Source organism: Athene cunicularia, assembly GCF_003259725.1.
Source record: "Athene cunicularia isolate RWA chromosome 1 unlocalized genomic scaffold, athCun1 chr1_part1, whole genome shotgun sequence".
In the NCBI taxonomy this organism is placed as follows: Eukaryota; Metazoa; Chordata; class Aves; order Strigiformes; family Strigidae; genus Athene; species Athene cunicularia.
Genome location: NW_020799091.1, coordinates 82217538 through 82237707, shown reverse-complemented (window position 1 = coordinate 82237707; position 20170 = coordinate 82217538). Strand labels below are relative to the sequence as shown.

The window sequence follows — 20170 nt, the reverse complement described above, 5'->3', positions numbered from 1 at the left end:
CCACCCCCCGCCGCTGAAAATCCAACAAGATTTATGGCAGAAGGATAATTTAAAATTGATATGTAGAGTTTTAGCTCATTTCAAGAGTTCTAAGCAAAAAAAGGACACTTAAAATGTAACCTACTTAATAGAAGCTGTCTTTTAACATGAATGATCAGGACAAACAAAAATACAGATGCATGAGCTAAAATTTAGTTTTCAGATAACATGTTGTTAAGATTTTATTAATTAAGTTCATATATAAAGGAGTAGTTTGCATAAAAAGATGTATTTCCAAATAGCTATAGAAGAGACCATATTGTTTTTTTTTTTCCTGATTGAAACAGAATGAGACAGTTTAATTTTAAACATACATGATTTCACAACTATTTTCATCCTTTAGTTTTAGTCCCAAGGCTCATTCTTTTCTGAAACTGCGTATGTTACATTTTCAGTACATTAAACCTAAAAAAAATTATTTTTTTGGCACAACCTATTTCAGCAGAACTGCAAATTTTACTTAAATTTATCGAACTGTCCCAAGATACTTAACTGGCATGAAGAGAAAGTGATCCCATGAAAATAAAACACATGCTGCTGTAGTCAGTAAAACAAGTTTACTGGAGCATTTTACAGTGCTACTGTACTTAAAAATTAATACCATGGGTAGAGTGACTACAGGAAGCTTTTTCAAAGAAGAACTATGCTTTAAATTATTCTTTGAATTAAAAAGAGGAAAGAGGGATTTCTTGATGCTTGGATTCTCCCCGTTGGTTGAGTCTGTCTGCAATATAAGATACAAAAACTAAATGCATAGCATTTCAATTCAGGAGATCTGTCCTTACTAAATTAATTCTTTTTATTTTCCCTATTTTTTTTTTTTTTTAAATTCCAACAATATATGGTATCAATCCTACAATTTGCTTTGGGAAAATACAATTGTGATTGAATGACAAAAGCATATGGAACAAATTCAAGGAACTCAATGCATATAAAAAGAGCTCAGTACACCTATTCTTATATCCATGTTCATTAGGAACGCAGAGTGCGTTTCAAAGCCTTTTGGAAACAATTGGTAGGTCTTGTTGACTTTACTGAGCTTTGGATCAGATCCTATAGTTTTGGCAACAATTTGTCACTTATGATAACGATCTAAAGCAGTATGACATTTCTTATCTTTATATAAATAAAATATCAAAGATATACTAACAATAACAGCAATCGGTTTTAGAATGAGCAGTTGATAGGTACCTCCAGAAGAAAAAAAGTATTCTATTTTTATCCTGTAAAAGGAGCTAAGGCTCCAAGATGAATTATTTCAGTTCTGACAAAAATATGCCGTCAACAACCTCATGTATAACTGCAAGGGCACTGGTTGTTTTATTCTAATTTCGTAACACAACTGAAGAGCGTGCCAGGGGATGCACAAACAACAAACAGAACTATCAAGTATTAAAATTATGAACCAGACTATTTCTCCCCTGCTCAGGTACAAACAAGCATAAGACACCTATAATGTGTCTAGCATTATTCTGCCTACTGAAAGAAAACTTTATAATAAAATATAATGATTACATGACTCCAGAGAATGATTGGTGCACTACCAATAGTGAGGGTTTTCAAACAGCTTTCTCAATTTCTAGAGTCCTTCCAAAGTAACGAAAGAAAAAGTCACTAAATTAGCATAGCTTGTTTAGGAACTTTATGGTCAGAAGAATTTCCTGTTTCAAGTTCAGTAAATTAAAAAGGAATCAAAGCATCACTAGGAGAAATGCTCACCTGCAACTGCTTTTTCCAAAGCAGATAATTTCTTCAGACCCTTAGCTTACAATATGTGCCAGTATCTGCAAAATTCAGCCTCCTCTGAAGATAGTGCCTATTGACATTGTGCACAGCTCTCACGGATATCAAATTGTTTGGTGGCAGATAACAGAAAGAACTATGATTCTAGCAATCCTCAAAACTTTTTGCTATGTTACTAAAAGACTCCAAACAAGAAGAAAATGAGGATAGGAACAGCTCTGCAAAACAGTATTGCCAAGAATTCCCGTAGCAGATAGTAACAATTATTGTCCCATGAGGAACTGTACCTGGAGAACTCTAGGGAGACTGATTAATGGGAACAACACTGCAGGAGGAAGTATCAGGAATTGGGATCACTTCTGGGCTATCAGAGACTTTGAGAATGACATTATTAAGAAGATGTCTTCAATCCAATTTCAAGTATCTCCTATGATGCTCATCAGCAAAATAAGACATGCCAGAGGATATCAGAAGTAAATAGTAGCTAGCTATGATGTGCTTCTCGGTGTTGTGACAGTTCTCAGGTCTAGTTTGTTATTTGCTGAAGAAAGTCAGAGTATGTAAGTGGAATTTCATGCGTCTAGGATTCTAACAGAATTATAAGCATCAGGAAAAAATTGGGTAGTCACAAGGTATCTGCTAGATTTTTAATATGAATTCATAGAAAACATTATTCATATAGTTGGAGCTAATATTACAGTGCTATTCACAGCTTTTGCTATTGAAATCAAACTTGGTGCTGAACTGAATTTTTGTTTGTGCTGGAAGATCCTAATGAACATCCCAATGTTCGTTAGGTAGATGTGCTCAGCTACCAGACAAAGAACAGTGTTTGAACCAGACACTTGTACATTTGGGCAGGTACAGTCCACCGCTAGATACTGCCCTGTTAAACAGCTGTAAGTAGAAATGAAGTTTTTCAATCTCTGCTTGCATCCAAATATCAAGTTGATGTCAGCAAGTTTCCAGCTGAGGATGCAAGATTTTGATCACTATCTTATTTCACTAATTTATTCATCTTCCTGTGAGATACTAGCTTAACTAGCCACACCAATCTCTCTCTCCCCGTCTCCTCTACCTCTCTTCATAAGAGTGAGAAGAAACAGGAGTAAGGGTTATATATAAATCTATCCTGTCTTGTAATCAATTATGGTTTTGGTAGCTATAGATCAAGGTACTTGCGATTTACATGTACTAGGAAGTGCCAGATCGTGAGATGCAACACAGTCCCATCTATATTTCCTTCACACAGTTTAATCTAGAAGTAGTTGATATACCATTGATCAGCTGTGCTTTTGAAGTGTTCCTTGCCACCACATGTGAATGGCTGGAATCAAAGTGTACTAGAACAGTGCAAATTTAACAGCTTTTTTTTTTTTTTTAAAAAAAAATGCATCACTGGAACCACTGGCCTTAGGTGTGTTATCCTTTTATGGACATTTTGCTATCAAATAATTTCAGAGTTATAATGTAGACTTTTTGGTCAGTTGTGTAATGCAAATGATTGTATTTGAACTGCGTACAGGTATCAGGATGAACAAGTTCAGAAGGTGAGGTAGATGCCACTGCTTAAAACCTGCCCAGCAGGAAGGCGAGGCGCATATTTGAGTGCTAGTTAACACACACATGCACACGTTCCATATAGTTCAAAGAAACTAAAAAAAAAAGCCTGATAGTCACTCCTCTCCCTCAGTTTTCAACAGATCAGCCCTCCATCAACAACCAGAGTCATGCCACCTCACTCCGTGACAGTAGATATTTTGATTTTACCCCCCTTCACCAGGAGTGAGCATGATTTTACTCCATTCTGAAAACTTTCAAAAGTTACACTTACAGAACCACAGTTACACTTACAGAAACGTTGCAAAGTAATGTAGATGAAATTTTAAATATTTTACTATTTCCATAACTGTTATTTGAGAATGAGACAAGATGATGTTTAGGTTACTTCCATTCTTAGGGAGATTTTCTTTATGAAACTGTGAAATGTTAACATACTGCTGCTCTCTGATAAAAGAAAGTTCTTTCTCCCTCCCAAAAACTAGATGAAAATGTAAAAACATATAAAAGATACCAAAGGCTTGCACCGAATAACAAAAGCCACATATCCACTCCCCCAACAAAACATAATACATTAAGAATAGTTAAGACACATCATCCTTATTCCAGCCATGGGATATAGCAAGAAGGCTGTTATCAAGACTCTGCCATGAAAAAAAATTGAAAGAATTCTCATTTATAACAGTTTGATCTCCTCGTAATGGGTGTCTGAAATTATTCAAGTTCTGAAGACAACACAATAATGCTTTTGCTATTCTTGGAACGGTATCACCATATCCTGCAAAAGAATTTTCCACAACATCAGCTTAAAACTTGCATCGAAACTGGCTCTCAATGAGTCTGAATGAAAACAAAGATGCACAGGACTAGTAGACGAAGAAATATTTGAAAAGGCTGATAAATAAACCCTGAACAGGAAAGGAATTTAACTTTCATATTGTCAAGACAGAAAATAAAAGAACAAATAGATACACGCAGGCATGATCACAAATACAAAGGAACTGTACTAATCTAGCACATAAAAATGGTATAATTCAAACCTGATAAACATATTTTCTGTTAGAAATACTGTGTACTTACAGTTTGAGATTTCTTCTTTTTCTTTTTTATTGCCCTGAAAAAACCTTGCTTTTCTTTCTCCTTGAGCTGTTCTGAGTGACTGTTAAGGTTTTCAGGACTTTTCCTAAACATGAAATAAGGTATTGTAAGAGAGATTTTATTTTGATATTATGTAAATTCTGTGTAATGAGATCTGATGCCAAAGAATGCAAATTATTGATTAAAGCAAAAAGATTCTTAATGTTTTAGCATTCATTGGTTCAAGGGTTACTATAGAAATACCGGATAAATAGTCTTATTAAGTGGGATAGGAGGAACACAGGGTAAAATGATTAGTTCAAACCAGTGAATAGTTATTTAGGGACTAGGAAAGCATGCATGTCTTTTTTTTTTTTTTTTTTTAAAAGACAGAATTTAATATTCAAACCAAAATATCACATACAAAGTCTTTTAGAAAAATGAAAATCATATCTGAGAGAACATACAAATGGTGATGAGGTATAAAAGCACCATGAGGTCCAGTTTATCCATTGCTTGCTGGAGAGCCAGGAGTTGCAAAGTTCACCAGAGAGAACCAATTTCAATCGAACTTCCTGACCTTTGCTGACATGGATCCAAATTTATCATCGGGGAAGCTGGGGATCTATGGTGGTCCATTTCAACTTAAAAACTTCAGTTAGTTTGTTATGCATTATGCATGAGACAGTGCTGGCAAAAGAAGATGACCCGAAAGTGGAACAGGTGACTTGCCTGAATACCGAATATCCACCTTTCAACTTGGCTACACAGCTGAGTTAACTACAGCTGATAAATAACATGTTACTTTAAGTATACACATGTATGTAAAGTACTGATACGGTGTAAAAAGACAGTTTATGTAGGACATTGTTAATACATAACTGAATGCAGTTCTAGTGCCCTTTCAAATAGTTTGAAAATTGGAAATGGTGCAGGAAAATGTCACAGAAATAAACTGAGATAGAAAGAATGGTCTACATTAAAGGTGGCAGAGATTTCAGTCTCTTCAGTATGTTAAAAACCACAGCCAAACCAGCCCCAATATTTAGTTTCCTTGATTGCGGCGCACAAGTACTTATCCAGGAAGGAATCACAGAATACTAGAAAGATCTTTGAAGTAAAGGGCAAAGAAATAATAAGGACACGTAGGTGGACGATAAAGGCAGAGAAGTCATATTAGAAATAAAGCACTGATTTTAACAATAAGAATCATTAACTGCCAGAACAAACTCTTTAGCGAAGAAGTAGATTTCTCATCTTTGACATTTCAAATCAGAACCTCAATACTCTTCTGGGAGACACACATTAGTCAGGAATGCTACCAGGCCTGGATTCCAGAGAACAGATGACATTTAATGGCAACTAACATGCAGAAAATCATACTGGGTGATTTCATTCCTTTTTCACTCTTAAGCTGTATGAAAACAAAAATGAAATTATTCCATTGTCTTGATGGAAAACCTAAAGGAAAGCCACCATTCTAAGAGCTCTGAATGACAAACAGGAGCAGCTTTTCTTGGAGTAACTGTAATGTAGCAACACTTAGCTGTCTACTATAGTTATCACTGGCTTCTAATTCTGGCTTTAAATGCTATGCTATCAGCTGGTGATTCAGCTGCTACTACATGCCAAGCTGACATTTTTTTCCAAGCAAATGTGAAACACATAATTGAGATAGGAATCACTGGAGTCATTCTCCTTATCGATAAGAGTATCTTCACTCGGATAGGTGGTTTGATCAGTTTCTCAATTTCGACACAAATCCACCTCAAGCTCAAAATGCTACTTGGTTCTAAATATAAAAGCATGCTGTGTGTAAACACTGTAATAAAGTGCAATTGTTGAGTAAGAGAATGGGCCTAGAGGAAAGATTCATATGCAGAGAGTATGGTGGAAATTCTCCTAATCTGGATTTTTTGGAATTTACATCTAGATCCAGGAACACAACAACATAGATTTAATGTGAAAATTACAACACTACAGGAAAAAATCTCTAGTTTAATATAATTATTAGATTTATAACACACATTTTAAATATACCAGATTGCTAAAGATTCTTGTTTCTGTCATGTCCCTGTATTTGGTACCACTGAATTAACAGCAGTAAGGCAGTCTTGTATTTAATCACTTAAAGCACCAAGGAGAAAGCCCAAGAGTAAAGACTACTGACAGCTTTACAGATTTGGTGAACTCATGAGACTGACTTAACACAGACAAAACACCTACTATTTACGGAATTTTTACTTTATTTGTTAGAAAAGTTGGAGGAAAGCATGCACCCCAAGTGTCCTGCTTGTACTCTGAAAGTCCTGTGAACAGGGCTGAGAATCTTCTGAGCTTTTCCCTAAAGCAGCTACTGGGCATCCACATCTGCAAACATACTCCAAACCACAGCCTCAGTACAAATTACCAACCCGGCAACTAGGTTGTCTGCTGAGGAACCAGTGTCAGATCATAAGGAAGTCCCCATGTGGTTACTCTACATTGTCCTTTCAAATTTTTCAATGTCTTTCTATTGCTTTTCTGTTCCAACACCCATTCCAGAAGAAAGATACTGTATGTTTAAAGGTGAACTTAATCTTCAGAATAAAGCTTGGGTCAATTTTTGCTGTACTTTTACATGGAGATTCACTCAAGTGTGATTCTTTTCTTTGGCCCAGTGAACCTGGATGAGACAACCGCTCCCTACAGCAGATGAGCAGACAGGAGGGAGATGAAATTCTGCAGCATCATTTCCTTTTTATGACTCCAGTGACCAGACAGAGAAGGAAAATAAGGGGCTGAGAACTCTGCTCTTTTTCAATTGCCACTTACCCAAAAGCCAGTGGCTTTATACCAACTGGTTTATGTCATTAACTCCTATGACTCATATTGCAGTACAGTTGTCTGAAAAAGCATTGACCTTGAAAAGCGACTGCTTCAAAACACATGCTCATTATGTGAAGAGAGTGAACATATATAGCATTATAGCAGGAAGCTTCAACACCAGGATTCTGAACTGGGTAAAAATAGAGCAGAACATTTTGATCTATGAGATGAAACACGGATATTTTAGGCATCCCAAAAAATGATTTTCAGACAATGGACAGTACAGGAAAAAATTAGGATTATCAGAAAAAATCTGTATGGCATAGTCACTTAACATGAAACTCTTACAATAAATAACTGCAAGTATCTTGGTATTTTTCACAAAGTTTCAGCTCTTGAAAGCAAACAGTTACACCAGAATCTGTTATGCAGGTCTCTCTTACTAGCAAGTAAGACTAGCCCTAGAGAAGAACCCCCAAACAGAGAGCTCACCCTCAAGCAGAAACCAAAGGCAAAACATGCTGTTCTTTGTTATTTTATCTTTCTGTGCCTTTTGCATGCTTAGGACACATAAATGTAGATCACATCGGTTATTCTGGTCTGAGATGCTTGGAAGAGGCATAGGCATGAACAGAAATTCTGTGATTAGCATTTATTGCTCTTGGCAGGAAAGGTATCCAACTTTGTGCAGGTACAATGAGGTATAGCAACAAACATGCATGGGGCAAGCAAGTTGATGTGATTTAATATTAACTAAAAAGAATAAACAGGAAGCATGCTATATTCATGCTGCCATAGATAGATTTGTATTGCAGACAGCTCTTTTTGGGAGGCAATCCCTCATGCTTGTTTCAGGTATTCTTTCTTCAGCAACCCTAATCTCAGCAGGCAGCCTGTCTTGGAAATCCTCTTTAACTGCCAGTACACAACTCCCTTTACTGAACCGCTCACAATTACACAAGGAAGATTTTTATCCAATGGAGTAGTTACTGAAATGTCTGAAGTTGTCTTCAGAAGACAAATGAACAAACACTGATTCGCCAGGTTAGCTTTTGGTTTTGTTTAAAGTAAAACCCTTGGCAGTTATAGAGTTACCATAAATGAAGGCAAGTAAATGACCGAAACTAATGACACACCTCAAATAGATGGTTTACTTTAAGGTAAGAATCTCAGTCCCACAAGCTGAAGCCCATAGTATAACTTCATGGTCTAAAAGCCTGGTGTTGAAAGCTTAAAAATCAAAGATCAAATCTGAACTTTGCTTGGAGCTGCAATTTTTATTTTTTTTTTCCACATGGAAAGGAGGATTAATTAACTGGAATAAAACCCAGATCTCTTATCTTACATACAGAATACCATAGAGAAGCCACTAAAGCCCCTAGATCACCTAAGGTTATGTCATCACTAAAATAAGTATACATATAAATGTATATACACACACATACCGTTTACACACCCTCGCCCCTTCCCTCCTGCCCCGGTCTGGTTCTACAATTAGTAACCAGAAAAATTTGGAAGTGGTTGATTTTGTAAACTTACAAAGTGTATACTTCCCTAGGCTTATTTTTTGGACAGAATATTGATGACTACAAATTCTGGAAAGCTTCCTTGCAAATAATATTAGACTGCATCATCTAATTTTTAGTAAAAAACAAAACAAAACTAATGACAGGGGAAGGGTCACAGAAGAAGCACTGGTTACTAGAAAGGACTGTTAGGGAGGCTACGATGATGCCAAACAGATGAATAAAAGCAAACATTGGATGACAATGCATGTGCAAAAGTCTTGTGCGGGAAATGTCAGAGGGAAAGCTATAAGGAAAGCTATCTTCAAACTATGCAGAGCAGATTCCTAAAGCCTAAACCAGTGTAACTCACACAGGTGATTTTTAAGCTTGCAAGTTACAAATTTGAAATTTCCTGTTATTTTTTACAAATTCAAGAATTCTGCAAATGACCTGGGAAGTACTTACAGTACAGCAACAGTTGTACTGCAGACACAGCTGAACAAGCTTTAAACCAGCTTGCTCAGACACTGGCAACCTTCTCACTTCAGGAACATCAAGTGTGACTACATTGTTACACTAATACTAAAACTGAGATATTATAGCCAGTCATGTCATGTTACAAAATACTGTGTTATTTTGGAGTCATGAAAATTAATGATAGATAGATAATTGTAAGCCTTTGACACCAAGACTAGGATGTTCTTCTTTTGTTCATTTCTCAAAGACAGAGTTTGCGTTTATACGTATAATATGCATATAGAAATAATAGTAAATATTATAGATATTTCTACTATTTATTATTTTTGCAGGAAGGTATGACATATGGTAGAGAAGGTATGACAAGCTTGTTTGTGTATAATTAATACATTTATATGGACATAAAAAGTCTAAAACAATAAAGCTTTCCAGAAGTTCCCAATTATCTTGCAAGCAATCAATGCAAACACTTCCAGTATGATGTTGAGAGAACATACTGCATGTTGGACTTTATTCCAAAGAGATATTTAGAACTCTAACAACGGTAAAGATAACTCAAGCCAACATTTTAGCACACTGGCAGAACAAAGTTAAACATCTTGCCTATACCTACTGATCTTGCTCAGCTCAAGACAACGTCCATGCAAGTGAAAGAGAATAAAACATTTACTCCTGTATCAAGAAGGAAAAGTTCACGGTCATTTACAGGAAAGTAAACTCTGGCAAAGAAAAGATTTTCTAGAAGAATGAAAAATTTGCCCTTTTTCAAATCAAGTTGCCTAAAGTTCATAAATGATCTAGTAATTTAAGAGTAAAACCTGATGACAAAAGTTGAGTTTATAACATCTTTATTTTAAAGTGGCAGGACAGTGGGGACAGAGTGAAGAAATGCACACAAAGACAAGGGAACATCTGTGACAATTCAGTCTAGCAAACATTCACAAAATCTTTCACAGAAGAAAGGCAACACAGAGCAATAGTATGAGAGAAGCAATATTTTACAGTAGTGGCAAGTCCAGGCAGAATACATGTCACTCATAATTTGAGATGAATTGTTACGTGTGTCAGTCAAACATCAAATATTTACTTCATCATAAAATTGATGTAAGCAGAATCACATTCCATTAGAGCTTTCAAGATTTTCATAAGCATTTACACAACTTCTATACAGAAAATCAAGTAGAAGAACATAGACTCTACATCACTCAGGAATCTGATTAAGCTGCATTTATGGCACAGAACAATTTTGCAACAACATCAGACCACTGCCAGGACAACTTGCACAGAGTTAACATGTAGAGCTGGGCAGGAAACATTTCAGGAAAACAGGGAGTAGGAAAAGCAAAGAGAAAGAGAAATGCATGCCAAAATAGCAGTAACTTGGTGTTGCGGGCACTGCCATTCCTCCCATTTCGTAAGAAGAAATGCTTGTTCTTCAGTGGGTTCTTCTCTCAAAGGAGCTGTTCCACTTTGTGAAAATATCTAAGTACATTAATTGGAGCAAGGACTTAAATCTAACTGTCTCAAAAGTTAATGAAGGGCCTTACTCAATAGGCCATATTCATCATCTCTGTGATCCTTTCACTATTTCAACAAGATGAAACAGCTTCAAGAGAACATATTGAGGGAAACAGAGAACGTACTCCAGAACAACTTCTACCTTCTGGTTCAGGGCATTCACTTGTTAGATCTAAGATCTTGGTTCAAGCCTCTGGTTTAAATAACAAAGAACAAAGGCGCTGCACTTGAGTTTCTCACATTCCAAAAAATAATACTGACCCCAGGATATTTGTTATTTTGAGTGTATCTCTGGTTTTGACTGGCAATTCCATCCCGGAGCTGAAGAATCTTCCCAATAAAAGGTTAGTAGGTATCAGTCTGTTCCTTTGAAAAGTTTTGGTTTTGATAATTTGGCATCATAAGCAAAAAAAATACTTAGTCAAAAAATTCCCAACCAGCTCTAGTAACATATGCTATTATTTCAGATCAGAGTTAAAATGACATTACATGTTTCTTTGCAGTGACCACGTAATAAAAGGTAATGAATGCTATGTAAAGCAAAACAAGATTTCAGTTGGTTCATATTATATGCAAGATAGAAAGATTCATATATGAAGGACAACAAAATATGTAAAAGGGTTCAACAGCAGGAATAAATACCTTCTTCAGCCACATAAGTCACAACTTAAGTACCACCTTTTTACATAAATGACCGGATTCCTCAGCTAACTTCCACAAAATGGCTGTAGGTGGAGCTACTGAAGGACAGGAAGCAGACTCTAGTGAATCAGAGCAGGTGACAAGGGTTCTGGAGTGAACATCTTCTATTACTGACATGGGTATATAACCTGAAGACAAGCTGAAATACCAGTTGCTTCCCTTCCCCACTCCCCCCTACCCCCTTTATTTTTCAAGCAGGTAATTCACAGGTTGTTTGTGTGAAAACACATTAAGTCAACAAAACACTGAAACAGTTCTTTAGATAGGGTGATTTTATCCCACTTTCAGAGAGCAGTGTTTCAGATAGTGGTGCGAAGCACAGCTGAACCATGCGAATGCATGCAGTCCATTCCTCCCACCAATCCTTTGAAGCTCCATTTGCTTATTTTTTATTCAAGTGTGCTTTATTGTGATTGAACAAAGTAGATTAAGAATATTTTAGAACTGAACAGCACTCAGAGCAACAAAATTAAGATATTTCTCTTTGCAAAGCTATGCATATGCTGTCATTCTATTAGAATAATTATAGTTAATTGTTCTATGATATATTATGGAGCCATGTGATGCTTTTAAGATTTAAAAACCAACGTACACCATTAAGATGTTGCTCAGTCCATTTTTCCCATAGAACGTACTCATTTCCTTCTGTGGTGCGTAAGCAAAAAGAGCAGCAGCCCCCATTGTAGGGTGAATATTATATTCTTCATTAATACAGTCCTATTTTATATATGGAAACATGCATTTTGGTTTTTTTTTTCCATTTGTCTGACAATTCATGCTTCTGGAATCCACAGATGAAGCTATGGCATTGCTATCCATACTATATTCACAAGCACTTTGTATTATCTTTAACGGAAGATTAATAGTGGAAAAAATTAGGAATACTGGACAAAAATATATAATCTTTAACGCATTCAGTGTGATGGTGTCCTGAATTATTTCTTGTTGCCCAAAAGGGGACAGAAAACATGCAATGCTATGTCAGTATAGTCAGAGGAAACAACTAAGCACATATAGACAGTTGCAAATTTTGAGAAAAATGTGGGGGTTTTTCCCCTCCTGCTAAAAATCCCTTTTTTTTCCCTGCCATTCTCTACACATCTGTGTAAATAACAACTCACCAGGTATCAAAGGTGGTTTGTCTCTTTGAGTGGTTTGCCACCGTGCTGCTGTCTGCTGGTAACACAGATGTTCTGTTTGACACATTGTTTTCTATGTATGTACTCTCTGGACGAGGAGATGGAACTGAACAGAGAAAGAACAAACAATGGATATTGAGCACTGCCAAAAATTCCACCTTTCAGTTGTCTGCTTCCTCTTTACCTCTTTTACAGAAAAAAAGAGTGAAGACACAGTTGTACTTTATGCATGACTGAAAAAACCCCCGTACTTTTACAGTTCGGAAAGTTGTTGCCCTGTGATACTTGCAAGGTAATATTAGTTGTAAAATGAGACTGTTGTGACACCATCATCAGAATTTAGCTAAGATGTTATTAGCTTTGAGAATATTTCTATCTGTAGGGAGCCACAAATGAAATCAATATTTAAAAACAGGAAATAGAATAAAAGGTTGGAATACTGTTATTAAAGACACAAAATACTACAGTTTATACTTTGTCTTCACTTAGACCTTAAAAAAGGTAGTACTCACCCTGAAAAAAATTACTTCGGATTTTAATATAATTAAGACATTCATCACTAAAAATGAAACTATCAAAATCAGATATTATATTTTTTTCTAACAGACATACCGTGGGTTTCAAAATAGGTTATACATACCTAGAACATACATGTATTAGAATTATGAGTATCACCAGAAATACCTGCACTGGATTAAAAATTGATCAGACACTAGCTGCAGCATTACTGCAGCATCACACTATACTATCTATGAATTTCTATGGATTTCTTAAGTTTTTGTTCAAGATATAGTACAAAAGTACATCCCAATAACCTTTCAATTAAGTCAGTACTTAAAGAACTGCATAAATATGAATTTACTTTTTTCATAGTAATATTTTCTTTCAATAGTTTATGCATATACTATTATCAATGTTTTATTTAAATACAGTATAATTTTTCCAAAGAAACAACGAAGTCTGAACTAAAATATATTTGTTTCGCAGATACAGCTGAAAAGGAAGAAACCTCTAGTTTACAACAAGGAATCAAGTAAACCCCAGACCTACAGTTTCCTTAGCACATGTCTTATGGAAAGTCATTCTTCCTTGAACTTCTGTTTTACTATGTATAAAAAAAGGACAATCCATGTCCAATTTTAGGATTGTCTTAAGGATTAATATAAGCAATTCAGGATTGAGGATTCTTAAGGATTCTCTGTTGCATGTGCTACAAACCTTACACTCAAAAGCACTGCTCAAAACAGTATAAGCTTTAATACTGCTCACAGATTTTAATACTGCAATGGGACACTTGCAAGGATTGGCAGATTTTAACATGTCTGAATCAGGTTATCAGCCAACTGATCAACCTGAAGAGGATCAGAAGGAGGTTTGTGACTCTGCTTATGGTTATTAGGTGACTCATAATCAAATTTTAGCTGACTGGGGCTTCTTCAGGTTCAGGGGAAACACACAAGACTCCTAACACTTGCACAACACTAATTAGCTTCTCATCATCCTTGTATTTTTCAAAAGGATTACCCAGGTTTAGATGTGAGGCAGCTGCTCAAAAATCACCACCTTTTGTGTACCATAATGGAAGAATACCTATTTGTGTGTACATATATATACACACAAGCACATATATATACACATGCACAGTCCTGTTCTATTATTTATTCTGAACTGGGATTATCTAAATGTGATTTTGCTTGTAGGACACCCTGATCTTCAGTAAGTCTGAACAAAAGAAATGAACATAGGTTTCAAGCAATGAAAAATTAGCATTACAGTTCCATGCTCCGCAGTATCTGAAATAGATAGTATGTCAATACGCTACAAGTACAAAGGTGTTTAGATATAGTGTTAGTAAGAATTTAAAATACAAATTAAAAACATTAATGAACTGCTTATTCTGGCAATACTAACTCCCCCTGATAAATTATCTTCTGCTTTACAAGGTACTAGACTGGATATACTTTTCAGTCGAAGTGAGTTATCATCTGCACATAATACGACACTAGCACAGTTACTGCATACAATCTAGCAAGTTAACCCAGTCTCTGAAAGTGGGGCAACAATTCTCTTTCCAATACACCTTTATAGTTGTTCATGTTAGTTCTCCATTTCTACTACTTAATTTATATTCCATGTTAAAATTCTTCATTAATTTTGAAAGATCCAACATAAAATTACCTCTGTAAAAGCTGCCAACTCTTCTCGGAACAGGGTCATTATACAGAATTCTATTTTCCTTAGTAGATGCTCCATCTTCTGTGTGTGGATCATGATATGTTCCACCCTAAACAAAGGAACAATCAATTATTTAAAATTAAAGGTTTGCAGTTTTAAACCAACATACATAAACAAGAAATCCTGAGCTTAACCTTACACAATTTTCCTTTCATGTTATTAATAACTGCCAAGATCAAATCCAGACTATGTAATCAATAATTATTTCATTTTGCTGCTTGCTTTCTTTTTCCAAAATGACAAAAATAGCACTGACAAAATTTTGCCTCTTATTTTTAATTTTATAGACTTGAGCATGAGTCAGACCCTCAGATTTTTGCTCTGAATGAAATGCAGTTGTAACACCTCTGGAGGAATCTTTTACTGGGGGCGATGTTAAATTAATTTCTGATGGAATCTGGTCACTCTGCTACTGGCAGGTTTTAAAAAGCAAACAGGAGATGCATATAATTGGTGATAATTGCAACACCAAAGCACTATTTCTTACCAGCTGTTATACAGTAGTACCTAGAGGTACCAACAGTCATAAAATGTACCGTATGCAAAATAAAGACATAGTCCCTGAACTAAGAAATCTATAAGCTAAATAGTTAAGTCAGACAGGATAGCAAAAAGAATATGATTTACTCTGTTTTCCTGAATACAGTTCTTCCTGGAAGTACTTCAAGCAAAAGCTTAAGTAAACCCTTAGAAACATCCATATGCATGTAGTTTGTCACCAAATATGTCTTAACTCCACTCTTAAATGAACCAGATGCTGTAATTTTTCCCACAGTATGGACTGACTGGAAAAATTCAATGCTCTCTACAAGACCCCACAGGAAACTGTACTGAAACCCCTATATGAATTTAAATCAACAATGTCCAAGAATGACAAAGTTTAAAAAAACAGAATCACAAAAATCCCAACCAGAATTAAAAACTGGGATTTCAATTCACTATATGGTGATTTGCAAAATCTATTTTGCATTTTATTAATGAAGATCTGACCTCACTGTCACAGACAAAACAACCCTTGAAACTGTGCCAAGACAAGAAGTGCAGCTAAAACAATGCTTTACATCATGGTTTGATTCTTCTAAAATTTACAAGAGGCTAAAGCATTTGATTAAATTACTACTTGTGTAAGATACTTTTTCTTTGCCAGCAGTTAAGTTACAAATATGAGACAGTTAACAGCAACTTGTACTTGATTTTCTTCTGCTTGCCTCCATTGGTGTACATTTAATTTAAAATTAAAAAGAACCCTCAAACCAAAAGAGTTGTACTGAGACTTCAAAAGCCCCAAAACTAATACTGAATGCAAGTTTGTTTGTTTGTTTTTTAAGTAAGATTTAAATAATATTTTTCTTTAAAATACTTGGTAGAGCTAAAGAGAAAATCAGTGAGAAACTAGGAACATGGAAATGAGGAAATGTCACAAAATATGAGCAGAGAGAGGGAACCAGTTCAAACTGACTGGGAAAAAAAAAAAATAACAGAAAAAGAACAAAGAATCTTTGAGAACACTTAGGTTATTCCTGATCTTTTAATTCAATAATCCTGAAGGAAGTGAAATTTTCTGATTTCTAATGCAGAATGTAGAAGGAAAAAAAAAAAAAGAAAAAAAAGGGATAGGAAGGAGCCAAAGAATGATTTTTTGTGAAAATGCCTTTATGAGGCATAAGAAGATTGACAATTTAATGCAGATTTGTTATTGAAAGTAGTATAAACAAACAAAAACAGCTTTGTGAATTTACTTCAACTGCCATCTATTTCAGAAGGGTATTTTTCCTTTCAGATTTCTCATGGTTAAAATACAAATTTAAAAGCATAAATTGAAGTCTTAGCTTTAAAACCACTGACCATAAGAAAGAAAAGCAAGTTCTTTACAAATGATTAGGCATTCCAAAGCAAATGAAAATGAACAAAAACATACGCATTAAAATATACATCAATTTTTCTAATTAAAGTAAAAATTTGACAACCAATTGTCGAAGTCAAAGAATGATATGATGAAAACAATCTGCCTCTACATAATATGAAACAAAATTTAAAATTATTTATCAAATTAATATCTGCTACAAAATGCAGAAAAAGATCCTAATGAACTGAAAAATACAAGGTAGCACGAGCTGTTATTATCAAAACCTCAAATGTTGGTGTTATTGCCCTTCTACAGTAACAACCTTAAGAATAGGTAACATTTAACTTGACTGAAATGAGAGAAAAATGACTACACAAAGAAAAAAATCCCCACGATTTTGAAATGGAGGTGCTGTAATCCCTTCTAAGTAGCTTAAAAAAAAATTACGTTGTATTTCTCCTATTTTGATGAGATCTTTTCTCATGTGTGAATACACATAACCCTGAATGAAGTAAATGTGGTAGGTATGAAAAAACATGTCTTTTTTTCTCTACTGGATTGAAGAGTCAACCACTACCTAAAACCTCTTTTTTATGGTACTTAAATACCACTCTCAAATCAGCTACACATATTTCTTACATATACTAAGTAGGCAGAGTTTTTTAGTCTCTCACAGTACAGCATCATTTTTAGGCCTTAATATTTGCAGCTCTTGGACTTCCTTCAATTTGTCAACAAATCTGAACTAGATGTTCTCTCCTTAGAAGTCACTTTATCACAGATGTATGTGTAGAGAAACAAACACTCATTTTTGTATGTCTTTCTGCACCATTTTCCTCAGTGTGGATCAATGGTATAGCAGTTTAAAGATTTGGGAACAAATACAGTCATCTTTACGCATCTGATGTGTAAAACATCGGATAATTCAGAACTGTTCTGTAAGGAATGTAAATCAACACCAAACTAGCCCTTCCTCATTAAATAATGTTCACAGTAAACCACAACAAGGTATCTAGTGACGGTAATCACTGTAAGGAGTCAATTTACGAGTGGCTTCTCCAATATTAAATCTCTAGACTACCCCAGATATTTATCATAGTAATCAAGAGAAATATTGCAAATTTTGATATTCTTATAGTAAATTACAGCATTTCAGCAACAATGTCCTGCTAGCTCACAATTCAAAAATTAACATTAGCAGCTGTAACAGAAATACATACAAGAAAAGCTAAATAAAAGCACAAATGAGAATGTTAATTAAGCAAACCAATATGACAAAAATGACATCAGCAAGTGTAACCAAAGACCAGGAACCACTAACGAAATTTTAACTTCAGAGACAAGTTTTTCTGTTCTCACATTCCAGCACTTTAAGAGAATGGTAGTCACAGTCCATTTTTTAAAATAGCCTCTCATTTTGCACTTGAAATATTTAGCCCTTCTGAAAAAAACCTCCAACATCCCTTGCCTATAACAAGACAAATAAATAAATAAATAACTGTAAACAAACAGAACAGAGAAAGCAGGACACTGTCCCCACATGGAGTAAAGAACAGAAGGTAAGCCCTCCATAACAAGCAATATTTTGAACTAACCCTATTAGTATCTTCCGTACAGTCTTCTCGTGAGGAGCCAACAGATCTTGTGAGTGACTTATGCTGCACCTGTGGAGATAACAGTTGCAGGCTGTTTGCTCTGGCTGCCATCCCTTGCCCTATGTTTAAGCCACCCTCTGAGCCCTTTGACCTCACTCTGTCCCGGCTCACATACATAGAGTGTCTATGAGGGCGCTGCTGTGAAGAAAAAGGACTGGTATAACCTAGACCATAGGAAAAAGATTCATGTGGAGCAGAGAGAGAGTGGGAATGGCTTCCATCCATGTGATCTGGCAGTTTTAACTCCTCCATTGTTTTGGAGTGTCTTGTTGATGGTCTTCGGGTGTCCAGAGTACCCTCGCTGCGGTTATTCCTCCCGGATGGACTCAGCAAAGTTCTGTTATCACTGTGTCGAGGAGCAGTTGGACTGGTAGGAGAGTTCAAGTCCATACAGCTGGATGGAAAATACCTACTGCTGTTTGGTTCTGCAGCTTGGGCCCTGGCCTCAGAAAGGTTGCCCACGGATTTCGAGTCTGTCAGAACCCCATGGCTCTTTGACTTTGTCCGATATGAAGGACTTTTTGAAGACTGGGGGATAGTATCAATATAGCTGTGGCGACTGTGCTTATCGCCAGGTTGCAGTGTCCCAGTTTTGCTTTGAGAAGTTTCCATAAATGAGTGCCGGTTCTGCTGAGATCTGGTGTTAGACTTCAGGTACTTTGTGCCTGAACCATCAGAACTTTTTGGGTCCACGTTAAAATCAAATTCTGTTTTTGCCTTTGTTTCCTTTGGGCTGAGAAGATGTGGCATGTTATTATTGGCTAGATCCTTGTTGCCAGATCCAGGTGTGTTGCTTGATTTTTTTGCATGCATTGGACTGTGTGCAGCTCCAGGAAGGTTTCCATTCAAAAAGCTTTCATTTGCTGGAAGACCCTCTTCTCTTGGCCCGCCAACCCCTAGCGTCTGTATATCCTTGCTGTTTGATCTGTGGTGTGACTGCAAAGCAGAACTTTTGCTGGCTTGATTTCTACATTAAAATGCATAAAGAAGCATTAATATACCAGATTACATAGTCATGTATTAATAACTTTAACAAAAGTACACTCATTTCAGTAAGGAGGTGCCATTTAAAACCACAAAATTTAACTGAAGTAAGGTCAAATACTGCCAACATGAGAAAGAAGTTCCACTAAAATAACAGATTTGAAGGTGTTAGCGCATTGTTGTTTCTTTATGGTTATATCCTGATAGACAAACTCAGCTTTGGTTAACAGATTTTTGCTGACTAAAAAAAGGAAGATATAAAATCCAATCATAGAAATGCCAACATATATTTACACATTTACGCATGTGTGTGATTAATATATATGCACATCAATAATGTAAGCACTACATTAGGAAAATTAGCTGTATATCTGTGGAAAAAGATCTTAAATACACCTGGCATATCAAAGTGAAGGTAGAACAATAAGGTATGTCAGTACTGTCAAAAAAACCTGATACAATCAATGCTCCAGGCCATCTAATGTATGTCTAATTTGGAGGGGGAAGGTAGAGGAGAGGAAGGGGGAAAAGAGGTTATGGTGCTGATAAAGACATCCATATGGAGTGAACCTTGAGCTCACAGCAAGCCCTGTAACACCAAACCCAAAACCAGCTCTACAACAGGAACCCTTGCTTTTGTACATCTTGGCACTATCGCAGTTCTCGGCACACTAACTCAGTCTCAAACCTCCCCCCAAAATGCTCTGCAACCAGAACAACTTGATGCAGAGCTACTTGGTAATGTCCTTAACCTCTACTCCCCTTTCCAAATCTCCTGGAATACGGGACTGAGAAAGGAGTTGGTTCTGCAAACACTCTGCCTGAATTTATATGAGCGGGCTTTCTGGCATAAAACCAGTTCTGCTTCTGGGCTTATGC

General features: G+C 36.0%; 1 protein-coding gene across 2 annotated transcripts in view; it reads right to left on the bottom strand.

The window, feature by feature from the left end:
- Positions 1-20170, bottom strand: part of CDKL5 (cyclin dependent kinase like 5) — a 110856-nt gene that overhangs the window by 3182 nt on the left and 87504 nt on the right. Inside the window, exons 12-16 of one of the 2 annotated variants that reach the window (XM_026842661.1) lie at positions 18248-19274; positions 14750-14855; positions 12554-12677; positions 4423-4525; positions 641-763 (exon numbers count right to left, since the gene is read on the bottom strand). In XM_026842661.1, the coding sequence (XP_026698462.1) occupies positions 641-763; positions 4423-4525; positions 12554-12677; positions 14750-14855; positions 18248-19274 (1483 nt within the window). The remainder of the gene's footprint in view (positions 1-640; positions 764-4422; positions 4526-12553; positions 12678-14749; positions 14856-18247; positions 19275-20170) is intronic. The other variant, XM_026842668.1, reaches the window with a different exon arrangement.